We start from the raw sequence: 16,069 nt of genomic DNA, 5'->3' as shown, positions 1-16,069 counted from the left end.
TAGTAACACCAAACATTAGCCAAGCGGCACAAATGCTGGCCGACTTCGACCATGAGTGTGGAAAGGTTGGACGACAGCTGAATCTCACCAAGACAATGTTTATGAGAAACGGTCTCGTTCCTGACGTTCCATTCTCTCTCAATGGAACGAACATCTCTGAATGCAACAGTTATGTGTACCTAGGTCAAGAAGTCAACATGATGAATGGCTTGGCACCTGAGTTGTGCAGGAGGAAGAGAGTGGCTTGGAACGCCTTCAAGAGCGTCGAAGAAATAGCAAAGAGGATGAAGAACCTCCGGCTCTGGGCACATCTCTTCAATTCCACTGTTCTTCCTGCATTAACATACGCCTCAGAGACCTGGGCCCTACGAAAACAGGATGAGAATGCTATTTGGGTCTTCCAAAGAGGAATGGAAAGAGCTATGCTTGGAGTATCATGTTTCACTCAAGTGAGAGAAAGAATTCAGAGTTCTGACCTCTGTCAATGATCAAGAATCAGTGACGCTATCTCATTTACCAAGGCATCAAAAATCAGATGGGCTGGATATGTAATGCGATTTGGAGATGACCACTGGACTAGAGCTGTTACTGACTGGATTCAACGGGACGTCAAAAGATCACGTGGCCATCCACCTACAAGATGGTCAGACTTCTTCGTCAAGACCCTGAATGATCTGTTTGAGGCTGTGTTCCTGGAGCGAGCAGATGTCATTGGGCTATACTAGCACGTGGCAGGGATGAATGGTGCCTGCTCGAGCAAATCGATGAGTATTGGGATGTCAAGTGATCAAGTGATCAAGTACTGAATGATTTCACCTATGTATGCAATATCCGGAAATAAAATTGAGGAAATGAGGCTGGAGAGGTGATACAGGGATTAAAGTACAGGCGCTGCTTGTAGCTGGTCCCAGTTGGACCCCTGGTACCATACGGTCCCTCCAGCATGACCAGTATACCCCAGCAATGCTGGCATGGCCTAGGTAACCCCCAGCAACTCATGGTTCAAGCAGTACCACATTCTCTAGGTCACTGGCTGAAAATTGCCAGGAAAATCCCCAGGTTTCCTGTGTCTCACTTGGAAGGCCTCCCATGCTCCAACCCTCCCTCCCCAAACTGATAAAACAAAACAACCCAGTGGATATTTATCAATGTTAGTACAACTAAGGTTAAATGAAAAGAGAGTGGATGGGGGAAAGGATTTTAAAAATCAGGGGATAAGTGTGTTTCTCGGTTCGCATGTCAGCAGGCCACTGGGAATAAAGTCACACCTTTCAACTGCTATCAAAAGCCATTTTAAGACATTTTAAGAACTACACTAATTTTTAATCCTCAAATGTGGATGTATAAATTTGACTGAAAATCTGCTGGCTGACGAGAGAGCTCTTCAGACAATGTACCTATGTCTTGGCAAGTTGTTGTGGGCCCTCGAGTGGTGGAACTTTGTGAATGGCTGGCTGTGTTCACCTGAAGAAGGTGGTAGGGGGAAGATGTCAGACATGGAAGAGACATCAGTGCAGCCTCTGGTGCTCTGGGTCAGAACAAGATTCAGCTTTAGATGCTTACTGACCAGGATGGGGCACATGTGGAGGTCATCTGAGGTGCTGACATTCATCAATGTCATTAAGTGCTGACACTGATCAATGTCATTTGGATGGCAGTTATATGAATGTATCGTATGGAAACAATCAAGCCATGACCTTAAATTTTATGTACTTTACTGTTCCAAAGGTATACCTTAATGTATGACAATCAAACACTTTAAAAAAAATCAACAAGGCTTATTCTCCACCCTGGAGATTGGCCAGTGTTCAACGTGTCGTGTGTACTCACAGCTTTTTTCCCCTCTGGAGAAGCCCATGTACCTCCTGTTAAACTATTTTACTTCACTTAAGTAAAAAAATCAACATGAAGGGCTGGAGCACACACTTCATATATGGGAGTGTCAGGTCTGATATTGCATGGTTACTTGAGCACCACTGGGAGTAGACCCCAAGCTAGATGTGGTTCCAATATCAAAACCCAAAACCCAGAGGCTAAAACAACTATGTGAACTCCTAGAGGGCTTTCCAAAGAGAGGGGTGCTAGAAGGATGGTGAGGGGCAGGTGGTAGAAGTCTTAGGTGCAATGGAAGGCACTATCTGCTTGAAGAAATTAAATTGGGAGAGGGGGGTATCACTGAGTGAATTTTCCCATAGAGACAGTAAGCCAAATAAGTTTGGGAACTTTCTGTCTGGTCCAGTGCGTAAATAAATGCAGGTGTCTTTGAAACTGCATAAACACCAAGTCCCAGTTAATTACTTCAGATCACTCAGTTCACCTTGAACAAGTCAGACTCTAAAGTTCAACTTCCTTATCTATAAGACAGTGTCAATCTGGGACACTGAGACAATGGTGGAGGGAAGTGGAGCAGTGGAGCGGAGCGCTCTGGTGGAGGGTGCGGTGCTGAAATGTTATACCCAGGACACCATATCATGAACAGAACTGTCAATCCTGTGCCTCAAATAAAGAAACAAATAACAAAAACCGGTGCCAAAAGAACCATGACTGGTAGGGACAAAGAGAACAATAAATAAAGAGTGCTTAGTTTATAGTTTAGGAATTTATAAGGTCTGTAGGGAGAAATTTTTGTATTTTAGCACTGTAGCACTGTCCTCCCATTGTTCATCGATGCTGAAGCGGGCACCAGTAATGTCTCCATTGTGAGACATGTTGTTACTCTTTTTGGCATATCGAATACGTCATGGGTAGAGGAATCGAACCCGGATCTGCCACATGCAAGGCAAATGCCCTACCCGCTGTACTATCGCTCCAGCCCTTTGTATTTTAAAAAACTTAAAATTATTCAGATTTGGAGCTAAAGAAATAGTACTATGGGTAGGGTGCCTGCCTTGTACTCAGTTGACCCAGGTTCAATCCCTGATACTCCAAAAGGTCACCTGAACACCTCCCCAAGTGACAATGAGTGCACAGCTAGGAGTGAGCTCTAAACACTGCTGGGTGTAGCCAAAAACAAAACAAAATTATTTTGATTTGAGGTAAATTATAATGAGTGAAGGGAAAAAGATCTTTAGTACCTAATTCCTAGTCTTTAATGAATCTATGGGAAATCACCCCATCAAGACACGGATCATCATCTGACAAAGTTCCTCTTTATTCAGTCTACTATATCCAAATGTTAGTTTTGCCTGCAGAATATTTCTAAGTGCAGTCTCTGATCAAGGATGTACAGGAAATGTTCGCTGATTTCATCTTTGAATCATGGAGAGAATCTTAGCAATTATTTATTTGTAGTTTTCAATTTACAGATGAAGAAACAATGTCCCTGAGTAATAGGAAACCTGCCTCAGGTTACACACATCACTCGGGACAGGGGACAAAAATTTGTAAAAACATGATGGAAGAACAAAGACTGATCTTATGGACAAAATGATCTAAACAGAACATTATTTGCCTTGTAGGTTACTGAAAATATATTCAAAGATGATATCAAAGTTATATAAAATATTTCTTACAGGAAATAGTAGAAATTTCCTAGAAAATAAGTCAATTTAATTTTTTGGAGGGGCTACACCTAGGATACTCTTGGCTCTACACTCAGGAATCACTCCTGGCAGTGCTCAGGGGATAATATACGATGCAAGGGATCAAACCCTGGGTCAGCCATGCAAGGCAATAGCCTTACCCACTGTACTATCTCTCTGCCCTTTACTCAATTTTAATAAATTCTATCCCAGCATTCTTATACACCCCAATCTGCATTCCCGTGCTCCCCATTTGTGATGGAAGCACTGTGAGATAGTTCAAAGTTGTTCATGATTGATTGAGTTTTAGCCATACAAAGTTCCAACACTCATCCCTTCACATGTGCACATTTCCTGTCAGCAAATCCTCAGTCTCCCTCCTGCAGCACTGCTCCTCTCCCCCATTCTCTAATCCCCTGCAGCATGCCTCGATGGCAGATACTTCTTTCTCTTTCTCTGTCTCTCTCTCTCTCTCTCTCTCACTACTTTTTAGGCATTGTGGTTTGCAACGCTGTTACTGAAAGGGTATCATGCATATCACTTCTGGTTTGCTCTTCAGCATTTCAATATTGAACGTAAATGGGGTAAAACGGATTCCAATTCTTGGGAATGCCCCAAATCCACAAAAGGGAGTCTAACAAATGACGATCATCACTGTGCAAGGCCATAAGAACAGGGTGAGTTTCATAACAAGCAAGCGGTCACTTCCCCATATCTGAAGACACAACAGACCAGTGATAAGCATCAGAAGGATGAAAGGTACACCGAGTTATGTCCTAAATCTAATTAATAGGACACCCAAACACAGTTGATTCAGCTGTCAGACTTTTTACCATTACCCAGAACACTGAAGAACCAACTAAGCGAGAAAAGCATCTATCAGCCTAACCAGCTCTCATACAAGTCCCCAATATCGTACAAGCCTAAGTGTTAAGAGCTCTTTCATTACCCGAGTCATTTGATTTCAAACATAGTTCTAGTACATTTGGTATAAGTGGTTTCCCAGCCCAATGACTACAGAAACAAAAAGAGGGTGGTCGGGGGTTGGGGGAAGCTGGCAAGTACAACACTTTTAAAACAACATGAGAAGCAATTGCTTAAGCCCTGTCACCTCCCTCTGGCAGGCTAGCAAAAGCTCAGCTTAGTCAGAGGCATGTGGGAAACCCTGCTTAACTGAGAATACCACAGATCGAGCCTGGTTATGAGACTGTGCCAGTCAACTGTGTTTGTTTTAATAAGATCTTTAGAAAAATAAGGAGATGAGAAATAATCTCTTGAAAAAGGTACGAAGATTCATCCACAAGGATGTTCTTCTCAGCATTACTCAACAAAGCAAAAAAACTGGAATGCCAAATGCCTAAAACAGAGATCAGTTCACCAAATGTATCCACAAAATGCTTGAGCAAATTTAAAATGCTACATTTAATATGGAAGAACTATAACTATATTGATACAAGGGCAGGGGATGTGGCTCAGCGATAGAGTGCAGACCTTAGATCTATGAGGTCCTGGGTTCAATCCCTATGATTTTTGTTCCTACTATATAAACAAAGTATATTGTTACATGAAATGGCAGATCAGGGCCAAGAGATAGTACAACAGAAAGGATGCTTGTCTCACATGAAAACAAGGCTCAATCCCAGGCATTGTTTATGCCCCAGAACACCTCTGGGTGTGGTCCCCAAGCACTGCCAGGATGGATCCGCAAGCACCAACCCTAGAGTAGCCCTCTGAACACTGGCAGGTGAGAACCCCAAACAAAACTAAAGAATCTTTATCCTTCTTCCCTACTCTATAACTTTCCAAGGGTTTACTTTCTGGCCTATAGTCACACTTTATCCAACAAAAATCTTACTTAATCCAACAATGTTTTATCACTGTCACCACGAGAATTCATCGACAGCAGGTGCCAAAAACTATAATCTTGTCAACCAGCCATTTGTCACCAAAATCTGAGTGCACCGGGCCTGAGTGCATCTTACAATGAAACAATACCCTGGCCCGCCTGCCACCATCTCCTCCAAACCTGTTACCATGCTGCCGGTACAGATATTCCTTCATCAGCCCTTTCAGACCAGCAGGAAAATTTCTTGTCTCTGTCTCAAGCTGCTTTACTCAGGCTGGAACTAGAGTAAACATTTGTTCAAGTTCTCTAACAATTTGCGCTTTAAAAAGAAGACTAGTAGAGACTAGCTTCTTCAAGAATTAGAACTGCTATCGATATAAAACCATGAGTTTTACTGGAAAAAATTATTTAAAAAATTGAGTGATAATTCCAACTATTATAACATCACTTGAAAACAATTATTTTCTCCCTATTCAGTGTTTTAAAAAAAAGTCGCAACTGGGGCCAAAGAGACGGTATAGGAGGTAAAACATTTGCCTTCCATGCAGACAACTCTGGCTTGATCTCCAGCACTGCGTATCGTCCTCAGAACGATCCCTAAGCACAGAACCAGAAGACCACCCTAGGCACTGACAAGTGTGCCCCCCGAACAAACAAAACCCCAAATATTGTAAGAATGGAGACATAATATTATAAGAGACATGCCTTAAACATGGCTAATCCCAGTTTAATCACTGGAACCACATACAGTGCCTTCAGCACTGTCAGGAGTGACTCTGAGCATAGACTAAGTCTTGAGCACAGTGAGGTGTGTCCAAAAAACAAAACTAAACAAATAATTAGGGCTGGAGAAGAGAGTACAGTGGGTAGGGCATGAGTGCCTTGTATGCTGTCCACCAGGATTCAAACTCTGGCACCCGATATGGTCCCCCAAACCCTGCCAGGAACAGAGAGCAGAGCCAGGAGCAAGTCCTGAGCACTGTTGTGTGTGGACTCCCAAAAAAGCAAAAACAAAAAAAGAAATAAAAAATTAAAATTAAAAGTTCCAACTTATCCATGAAAGAGTCAGAAAGTTTCTTTGATATACATTTGATTAGATTATTTTTCCCAGTATTTGTTACCCTGTCAGATAAAGCTCACATATTTATTCCTACAAAGCAAAAGAACAAATGAAATCTGGAAGACAATTTATAATAAATTACTATATGGATGGTATCCAAAATTATCTTATGTTAAAGAGTCTAAATGTAAGTGAGTCTTTAAGGGAAAAAATGACACTGCTAAATGCTAAACTAAAAAGGAAATAGAGGAGTCGAAATGGATAAATATTTCACAACTCTTCTGAATGCTACTGCAATATTTTAACTTGCTTAAATGTTAAGGATATCAATGAACTAGAATGATCTCTAGAGAAAACTAATATATTTCTACAGAAGTAATCATTTCCACATACTACTCAAAATAAAAGTAAAAAAATGATCATCAGACATATTAAGATAAAGTTTATTTTAATTTTAATGAAGCAATATTTAAAATTTATTTGCAGAGGTTTGGAAAGATAATACAGTAGGTTGGTACAGCCATGTTGCCTTGCATATATGGCTGACACAGGTTAAACCTCTGGCACCCTATATTGTCCCCTACTCCCATCAGGAGTGATTCCTGAGCCACAGAGCCAGGAATAAGACCTGAGCACAGCCATGTGTGACCCCAAAATAAATAAAATTCATCTACAGGTCTCAAAGGTGAAAATAAAAATATAGGAAATGAAACAAAGGAACATGCCCTACATACCAAGGCTAGGGTTCACACAACTGGAATAGAAGACAGATTTCACCCTTTGATTTGAGTGAAATAACAGGACCCCCTTATCACAACACACAGAGCACCTTCCTAATTGAGGAGTCCATGGGAATTTAACACATTCCCCTACCTGATCATTTCTAACTGGGCAGGCAGCTGCAGGGCATTACTATTAATAAGGCTCATGGAAATCTAAAACTTACAAACTCTAATCAAGTTCGGGGATTTTCACTATGAATAACCTCAGTACACGGAAAGAACTGGTAACCAACATGGCCACAGCACTCTCAACACTCAGAAGAACAATCTAAGCAGGTCCCTCAGATAACTGAACCCCATCTGAAGTTAGAGGCACAGTCCACATTTTCTGCGCTCTATTTTAATTTGGGAGCAAGACCTGGCTGAACCCAGGTCAACCAAATGCAAAGCAAGTGCCCTACCCACAAATATGTCTCCAATAACTTTCTTTCTGTCCCCATGACTTGCACTTTTAATCTATTATACTTGGGAATCTTAAAATGAAGAATGAAGGACCTAAGCCATTCTGACGGGAAATCTTAACACAACTCTCTGCAACACTGCAACAGTGGTAGACAGCATAAACTCTGAAACATGAAGTTTGGATTTTAAAGGGTTAAAAAAAAACAAATCTGTGCACACCTACAAAAGATAATCATTTGCAAAAGGACAGAATATCCTTTAAGGACTAATAGAGGAGCCAGTGAGATAGCTCAATGGGCTGGAGTACATGCTTTGCCTGCAGAGGTCCAAAGTCTATGCCAAGGCACCTCATGGCCCAGCTGAGGGTTGCAGGATGTATGGTGGCCTTCAGCACCATGGGCCCAGACCCACACAGCCATCAGTGGCTCCTGAGCCCCAACCTCTGCTCCCCAGTTCTGCCTCCTCCAAAAATGAGAACTAATATGCACTGGGAATTTTTGTACAACCATTTTACCTGGCATAATTGACACAGTTCTTGATTACATTATAAAAACGGACGCAAGAAAAGTAAAAAAAGACAACCAAAAATGAAAACAAAATGTAGCTGAATGAACGACTTTCCCATCTTTTTCTATACTCTTACACAACTGTTGAACATATATTTTAGCTGAGTGAACCACCATGAATGTGTACAAATATGTTTCCAGCAAGTTTATTTTTTTAACCAGACTGTCCTGTTAATATCATGCAACTCTGGGAGAGAAATTTTCATTCATGGGCTCTGCTGTCTGGGTAGAGGGACTAAAAGAGCAAGCCCACAAATATAACCCAATTAATTACTAGAGAGTGTTTCCAATAAAAGTTTCACAGATTCTCACATCTATAAATCTCTTTAGTCAGAGATAGCCCAGGAGATACAACAGCCCAGGTTCAATTCCTGGCACCCATATGCCCCACCCACCCAACCATAAGTGATCCCTGGGCATAGTGTCAGAGCTTAGAAGCACAACTGGTGGAAACAAGGAAAAAAAATAATTAAAAAAATTAAAATGAATCTAGAAATCATGTTATCTTTTCAACCAATTTCTGCAGAACAATAAATTATCAAATTAAGTCACATGTAGTCTAAGAAATAGAGCTCTATTAATGTTAAATAGTTAAAATATACATATTTGACACTTGTAAAAGCTATAAAATGTCCAATAAGTTAATCTAAAAATAACCTTTTAATTTTTACTGTGCATTCTGGCTAGTTAAAACATTTCCCAAATTTTATCATGCTAAGTGAAATGAGTCAGAAAGAGAGGGACAGACATAGAAGAACTGCAATCATCTGTGGAGTACAGAATAATATAACATGAGGGTGACACCCAAAGACAATAGATACAGGGGCCAGGAGGATTGCTCCATAGATGGAAGCCTGCCTCATGAGCAAAGAGAAGGCAGCTGGAATAGAGAAGAGATCACTAAGAAAATGATGGCTGGAGGAATCGGTCAGGATGGGAGGGAGATGTGCGCTGAAAATAGATAATGGACCAAACTTGATGATCTCTCAGTGTCTGTATTGCAAACCATAATGCCCAAAAGTAGAGAGAGAGAGAGAGAGAGAGAGAGAGAGAGAGAGAGAGAGAGAGAGAAAGAGAAAGAGAGAGAGAGGAGAGAGAGAGAGATATGGGGAATATTGTCTGCCATGGAGGAGGGTGGTAGTGGGGGGTGGGGTGTACTGGGGATACTGGTGGTAGGGAATGTGTACTGTTGGAGGGGTGGGTGTTTGATCATTGTGTGATTGTAACCCAAACATGAAAGCTTGTAACTATCTCACAGTGATTCAATAAAATTTAAAAAATTTTTTTCCAAGTTTGATTTGCAAAATTAAGACTTTTCTATTTTCTGCCATAATACAGACAAAAGCAAAGTGCAATTCTTACAAGCTGCTTTTTTTGTAGTGAGCAGTAAGAAAAACCCTAAGAGTGGAGAAACAGTGCACTGGGCTAAGTATGTGCTCTGCATGTGGGAGGCTCCTGTTCCAACTCAACCCCAGTGCAGAAAGAGAAGCAGCCCTCACTCCCAGAAGAAGTCGCCATCACTACACTGCTGGATATGGCCCCAAACCAAAACCAAAACTTGTCCCAAAACCCAACAAGAAAACAAGTCACTATAAGCTATGGAACCAAAATAAGCTATTACAGGGTTTTCATCTTTTGTTGCATCCTCTTCCATTGGCAGCCCGGATAAGCAGACACTCAATGAGCTTGCGTGACAAGGCCCCTGGGTTAATCTCCATGTGGAAAAAAAAAATTCCCTCCTCTCTGTAAAGCACCGTTACAAAAATACAAGGACTAAAAAAAATAAAAGGCATGTAATTTCCTGTCAATAAGAGCCCTACAACCTAAAAGTTCTATTAAGAGGGATGGAGTAATAAAAATGAGGTAGATCTGGGGTTCCAAGTTAGTAGTGATAACCAAGGGTTGCTCCTAAACCAAACTTGACTCTGGTTCCTCTGAATTCTCTTCAACTCACCCTAATCTTGGGGCATTAAAATTCTCCATTTTTTCCAAGTAACCTGTGAAGTCAGTTTAGCCAGAAATTCTCTCTTTATCCTTAAATGCAATTGTAATTTTCCATTCACTGACAGATACCCCACGCTCTCCCCTACCCTTTTCTTGGCTATAAATTCTCACTTTTCCTAACTGAATTTGGTATTATGTCCAGTTGTATATAAAGTTCTCTTTCTCAGTACTGCAATAGCTTTTATGAATGAAACTGTTTTTACTATTTATTATCCAGCTCTGGTTTGTCTCTGATGGTGCTAAACTCAGTATGTAAGTATGTTTAAGTCACTTAACCTTTCTGGGTTTCAGTTTACTGAACTAGAAAAGCTGGAGTAGATGATCTCTTAAGGATCCCTTCCAGGGGTGAAACTTTGATACAGAATTCTACAATAGGAGCCAGAGAGATAGAGGAAGAGGCTGAGTGCCTGCTTTGCAGGCAAGAGACCTGGGTTCTATATAGAGCACTGCATGGTGACCTGATCTCAGTCAGGAATGATTGATAAGCAGGAGCTGGAGTAGTGTGTGGTCCCCCCTCAAGGGTGTAGCCAAAAAACCAAGCCAAACCAAACAAACAAAAAAATCCCAAAACCAAAATATCTGGTACAGGAAAATAATATACAGAAACAATTCAGCAATTTGGACTTGCTACAGGTCATAGGAACTGTGTGAAACAGACTCCTTACTCCTAATGTAGTATTCATTTTACAAAAGCAGTTCACCTTTATCTCTGTTCTGAAATCAAAAGCCAGAGAAATGCCAAGAAGTAGCACTGTATCTTGAGGCCAAAGCTCTTCCACCTTTCCAGGTTTTTTATTTTTTCAACTCTAAGCAATATCATGTACTTTTTGTTTGTTTTTGGTCTGGGGCCACATTTAACAGTGCTCAAGGCTTACTCAGGGCTCTGAATTCAGGGATCAGGCCTGGTGGGGCTGGATCCAAATGTATGCAGGGCACTTGCCTTGTAACTGTCACTCCAGCCCTGTATCATGTACATGTAAAATGAGTACTTCTTCTTTGGAAATAAAAATGACATCACTTTTGCCAATAAAAAGGTTTGAAATAACTGGGTAAGAGAGTTGGCTCTAGAGGAGAGAACTGTACTTTGCATGCATGTGAAAGACCCAGGTTTGATTCCCCTGCCTGCCAGAAAAAATATATATTATAAAAACAACAACAGAAAAAAATAATCCTGACCTTTGATGAGAGGAAAAGGTATGAGATTTTGTCTTCTACTAGTATTCTTTTTTGTATTCAAAAAAATACATTCAGTTGGTGGGACACAGGCTCCCACTTCTTTCTTTTCCGCAAGATTTAAATGCCACAGGGCCAGCAGAATGAACACATATGGTGCCAAAAGCAATCTGAAGTCTAAGTAACTAAAAAAAAAAAAAAACTGTTTTACAGCATGACCTCAGAAAGATTATTTTACTCCCTCCAAGTCTGTTTCTTCAGTCCTATCTAAAAGTAAGTTACAAAGGCTGTTGAGATCAAAGATATTCAAGGGCCAGAGTGAGAGTATGGTGGGTAAGGGAATGTCTTGCACACCTTGCACAGGCCAACCCGAGTTCAATCCCCAGTATCCCATATGGTCCCCGAAGTACCCCCAGGAGTAATTTCAGAGTGTAGAGCCAGAAGTAATCCTTGAGCATCATCAAATGTGACCCAAAAAGCAAACTATGGTGCAATGTTAACATACCATGGTACATGGCACAGTATCAAATATCCAGTCTTTTCCCTAATGTTGCCAATTTAAACAATTTACAGGGGCTGGAGCAATAGCACTGCTGACAGGGTATTTGCTTGCACAAGGCTGACCTGGGTTAGATCTCTGGCATCCCATATGGTCCCCTGCACACCGCCAGGAATTAGTGCAGAGCCAGAAGTAATCCCTGAGCATCACTGGGTATGACCCAAAAAGCCAAAATCAAACAAACAAAAAAACAATTTACCACAACCCGAGTGATGATGCAGCTGACTTGTCTTGCACAGGATCGGTCCTGGGTTTGATTCCCCACATCCCATATGGTTCCAGAGCCCCAGGAGTGATCTCTGAGCACAGAGCCTCTTGTGGCCCCAAAACAGAAACAAACAAACCATAAAACCAACTTACATTATACTACAGCTATTTAAAAAAATACACTGTATTTTATACTCTGTATTTTAAATACAGAGTATTTAAAAATACACTGAATAATGCCAATTCCTCTTTGGTGTCTATGCCTTTCAAAGACTAACATTTTTTTTTAACCTGAGAGTCAAGAATATGAAGCAGTCTTCAATGGTCACTTTTCCATTCATTCCCCGTATCGCTTTTCTCTTGTTATCCACTAACGAACTTTAACTTTGGCCCGTCTGCTAAGTATACGACGTTTTAAGCTGTGAAATAACGTGGCGCCGAATACTACATAACCTAGTGGCAGAAATCAGTACTTAAAAAAAAAATTCATGTCTGTTTCAGCGAAGTCTTTTCGATGCATTGTTCAACCACCAGTACAGCATGACATCATTGCCTTCCAGGGTTGGCTCTCCATGAAATATTCCGGTTTCTATTCGGTTGCCTCGCTCGGGGAGCAGCAGAGCGCCCGGGCTCCCGCGGCTGGGCGAGGAAACTCACCCGGGACGGCTCTACAACCGCGCTTTCCAGGTAAATGCATTTATCTATCCCGAACGGGGCACCGGATCCGGGCAGGTCCGGGCCGGATGGAGTAACAAAACCCGGGCCGGGAGGGGGCTGGGGGGGCGGGGTTGCGGAGCCCACGCGCCGCCGCCCGCACCCCGGATCCCCGGGCGTCCCCGCATAAACAAAGGAAGTGGATTTTTCCCACGGAACCGCGTGTGCCGCGCGGCCAAGCCCGGCGGGCGTCTGTGAGGAAGCCCCCGGAACCCATCCCCTGGAAAAAAACGCACTTGGGCTGCGCGGGGGTTCTGGGGGCGGGGGGGGGCTCAGAGCGTCCGCGCCGACGGGAAGGGGGTGGGAGGGGCAGGGCCGACCCCCCTCCCCCCCGCTCCTTCCTCCCGCTCCCGCCTGTCAACGCGGAACTCCTCCGCCTGGAAGCCCCGAGCTCGGGGGCAGCAGGAAGGCTGAGGCGCGGCGGGGAGCGGCGTGACGCGCCGGCTGGCGAGGACCGCAGCCCCGGCCCGGGGGAGCGCTCGCGCGCGGGCCCCCTTCCTCACCTGGCAGCCCTTCTTGTGGTGAAAGCCCACCACCACGATGTGCAGGACCGGGCCCCGGGGGGCGCCGTCGCCGCCTCGCCCGGCCTTCTCCATGGGCGGCCGCTGAGGGCGGGCCGGCCAGACGGTGTCTTCAACCGCCGCGGCCGGCGGGGCGGATGGGCCGGCGAGCCCCAGGAGGACGGCGAGCAAGCGGACCTGAGGTGTCAGCTCGGGCGCTGCACGAGGGCCGCGCACCCACCGCTCCGCGCCGCCCCCCGCGGCCGCCCCGCTCTGCGCCGCGTCCCCCGGCTTCCGGGCTGTCACCTGACGCGGTGGCCGCGGCCGCGAGGCGGGGCGGGCTGCACCGGAGGGCCCCGGCGGGGCGGGGCGGGGCCTGGGTGGGCGGGGACTTCCCGGGGGCGGGGCTCTTGAGGCGAGTGCTAGTAAGGGATAGGGCGGAGTCTGAGAAACGGGGCGGGGCCTGGAGGGGAGGAGTCCTGTGGACGGACGGGGTTAAGGGTGGGGAGCGGAGCTGGACGCCAGAGGGATGCTAGTCTCCGCGTTGATTACGGGGCCTCCGGGAGCGATTGGGCTCACCTGCCTCCAGCTCCCGGGGTGTTGCTTCCACTTGCTTGTATTTGAACATTTATCTCGAGGGAAAAATTGGAAGTGCTTCTCTGAACACATGATATACTGAAGAGTCTGCCACTTACACATAATTTGTAGTTATCCTTTATGTCTCCGAAAGGGAGAAAAACCCTGGAGACAAAGAGCTACGGCATATTTTCAAGTTCATTAAAAAATGAATTCTCCATCTGGAATTGGCTTGTGGTTTCTTTTTTGTTTCTTTTCTCAGAAAAGAACATAATAGAATCAAACCACTCCCAGCAATCCCAATTGACGCCACGGTGCATAAGAAAGATAGCTCCTTTTGCAGAGAATAAAAACTTTCTTTATTCCTTATTAATAGGATTAAGATTGCTAATGTTTATTTTGATGGTCTAATGAAAAAGTTAGTGGCTTTCTTAAAGAAAATGTTGCTGAATTTTAAACCAAACTATGACAATTATTTGAATTGTCCCTTACTGAAGTGAAAACAAAACAAGAGATGAGAAAAAGGAGAAGAAAAAGCTCACAACAAACTTGGCATTGCTCTGCCTTTAGAATTTTATGAAGAGTGAGAACATTGATGGGTAGGAATGAAATAGTGAGAGTCAAAAATATTTATGGGGGGATGTTAGGGCTTGATCGATAGCACAGCGGGGAGGGCATTTGCCTTGCAGGAGGCCACCCCAGGTTTGATTTCCAGCATCCCATATAGTCCCCCGAGGATCACACCAGGAGTGATTCCTGAGTGCATGAGCCAGGAGTAGCCTCTGTGCATCGCCAAATATGACCCAAAAAGCAAATAAATAAATAAATAAATAAAATAAAAGCCAGGAGTAGTAATCCTTGATTATCACAAGGTGTGGCCAAAAAACCAAAATTTAAAAAAAAAGTTTTAGGAAGTTGAAGAATACAGAGCTCAACTCCGTTGGTTTCAGCTTTGTTTCTTAGCCAATCAGGATTTTCCCCCTTTCTTCTCCCTCCCTTTATTTTGTGGTGATATCCAGAGGTTGCACTTGGTTGTTGTGTTCACACACTAAATTACAGTGCTCATTGGAGATTTCACACTTGCTATGGGACTGGGATACATGTTTAACAAGTTAGCTTTTGTAGCACCTACTTTAAGCCATCCATCACTTCAGGTATTAAGAAACAAAAATAACTAACAAAAACTTCACATTTAAATAGCAATCTGTATGCCTGCTGACCCTTTTCATGAATAATTTCATTTAATCTCCAACTAAAGTTTTGAGTCGATATGATTATTCTTACTTTTTCTACTCTGCAAATCATTATTTACAAATGACTATGGACAGTTTTGCCCAACATCAAATAACTAGAAAAATTGTGGTAGAGATGGAATTTGAACTAAAGTCATGTGACTTCAGAACTGACAGTTAGGTCCTGGGACTGTGGTTCAGTGGTAGAGGCCTGCCTTACAGAAATGAAGCCATGAGGGTGGCTTTAAATTCAATCCCCAGCACCATCCCACATCACTAAATAGGAATCCCAGTCCCATAGCAACTGTGAAATCTTCAATGAGCACTGTAATTTAGTGTGCGAACACAACAACCAAGTGCAACCTCTGGATATCACCACAAAATAAAGGGAAGGAGAAGAAAGGGGGAAAATCCTGATTGACTAAGAAACAAAGCTGAAACCAATGGAGTTGAGCTCTGTATTCTTCAACTTCCTAAAACTTTTTTTTAAATTTTTAAAAATTTTTAAAAAAATTTTTTAATTTTTAATTTTTTTTTAATTTTGTTTTTTTTTAATTAGTGAAACACCATGAGGTACAGTTGTAGATTTACAATTTTTTGTGCTTGGGTTTCGATTATACAATGATCAGATACCCATCCCTCCACCAGTGCCCATTTTCCACCACCATGGATAATATCCCCCCCACCCCCATTCCCCCATCCTCCCCTGCCTCTGTGGCAGGGCAATCCCCTGTGTTCTCTCTCTCGTTTTGGGTGTTGTGGTCTGCAAAAGAGGCATTGAGTGGCAAACATGTTCAGTCCATAGTCTACTTTCGACATGCATCTCCCCTCCTGGGAGGATCCTCCAAACACCCTTTATTTGGTGCTCCCTTCTCTATCTGAGCTGCCCTTTCCCCTAGAATGCCCAGCTGGCCTCTAAGCTATGGA

General features: G+C 43.2%; 1 protein-coding gene across 1 annotated transcript in view; it reads right to left on the bottom strand.

The window, feature by feature from the left end:
• AVL9 (AVL9 cell migration associated) overlaps window positions 1-13,661 on the bottom strand; it is a 72,135-nt gene extending 58,474 nt beyond the window's left edge. The window contains exon 1 of the mRNA XM_056118263.1: window positions 13,338-13,661. Coding sequence (XP_055974238.1) covers window positions 13,338-13,430 — 93 coding nt within the window. The 5' untranslated portion in view covers window positions 13,431-13,661. The remainder of the gene's footprint in view (window positions 1-13,337) is intronic.
• Window positions 13,662-16,069: the final 2,408 nt, after the last annotated feature.

The sequence above is a fragment of the Sorex fumeus genome, unplaced genomic scaffold, assembly GCF_029834395.1.
Source record: "Sorex fumeus unplaced genomic scaffold, SorFum_2.1 ptg000037l, whole genome shotgun sequence".
NCBI classification, from domain to species: domain Eukaryota; kingdom Metazoa; phylum Chordata; class Mammalia; order Eulipotyphla; family Soricidae; genus Sorex; species Sorex fumeus.
The sequence above is the reverse complement of the archived record's forward strand: the minus strand, read 5'-3'. Positions and strand labels throughout refer to the sequence as shown.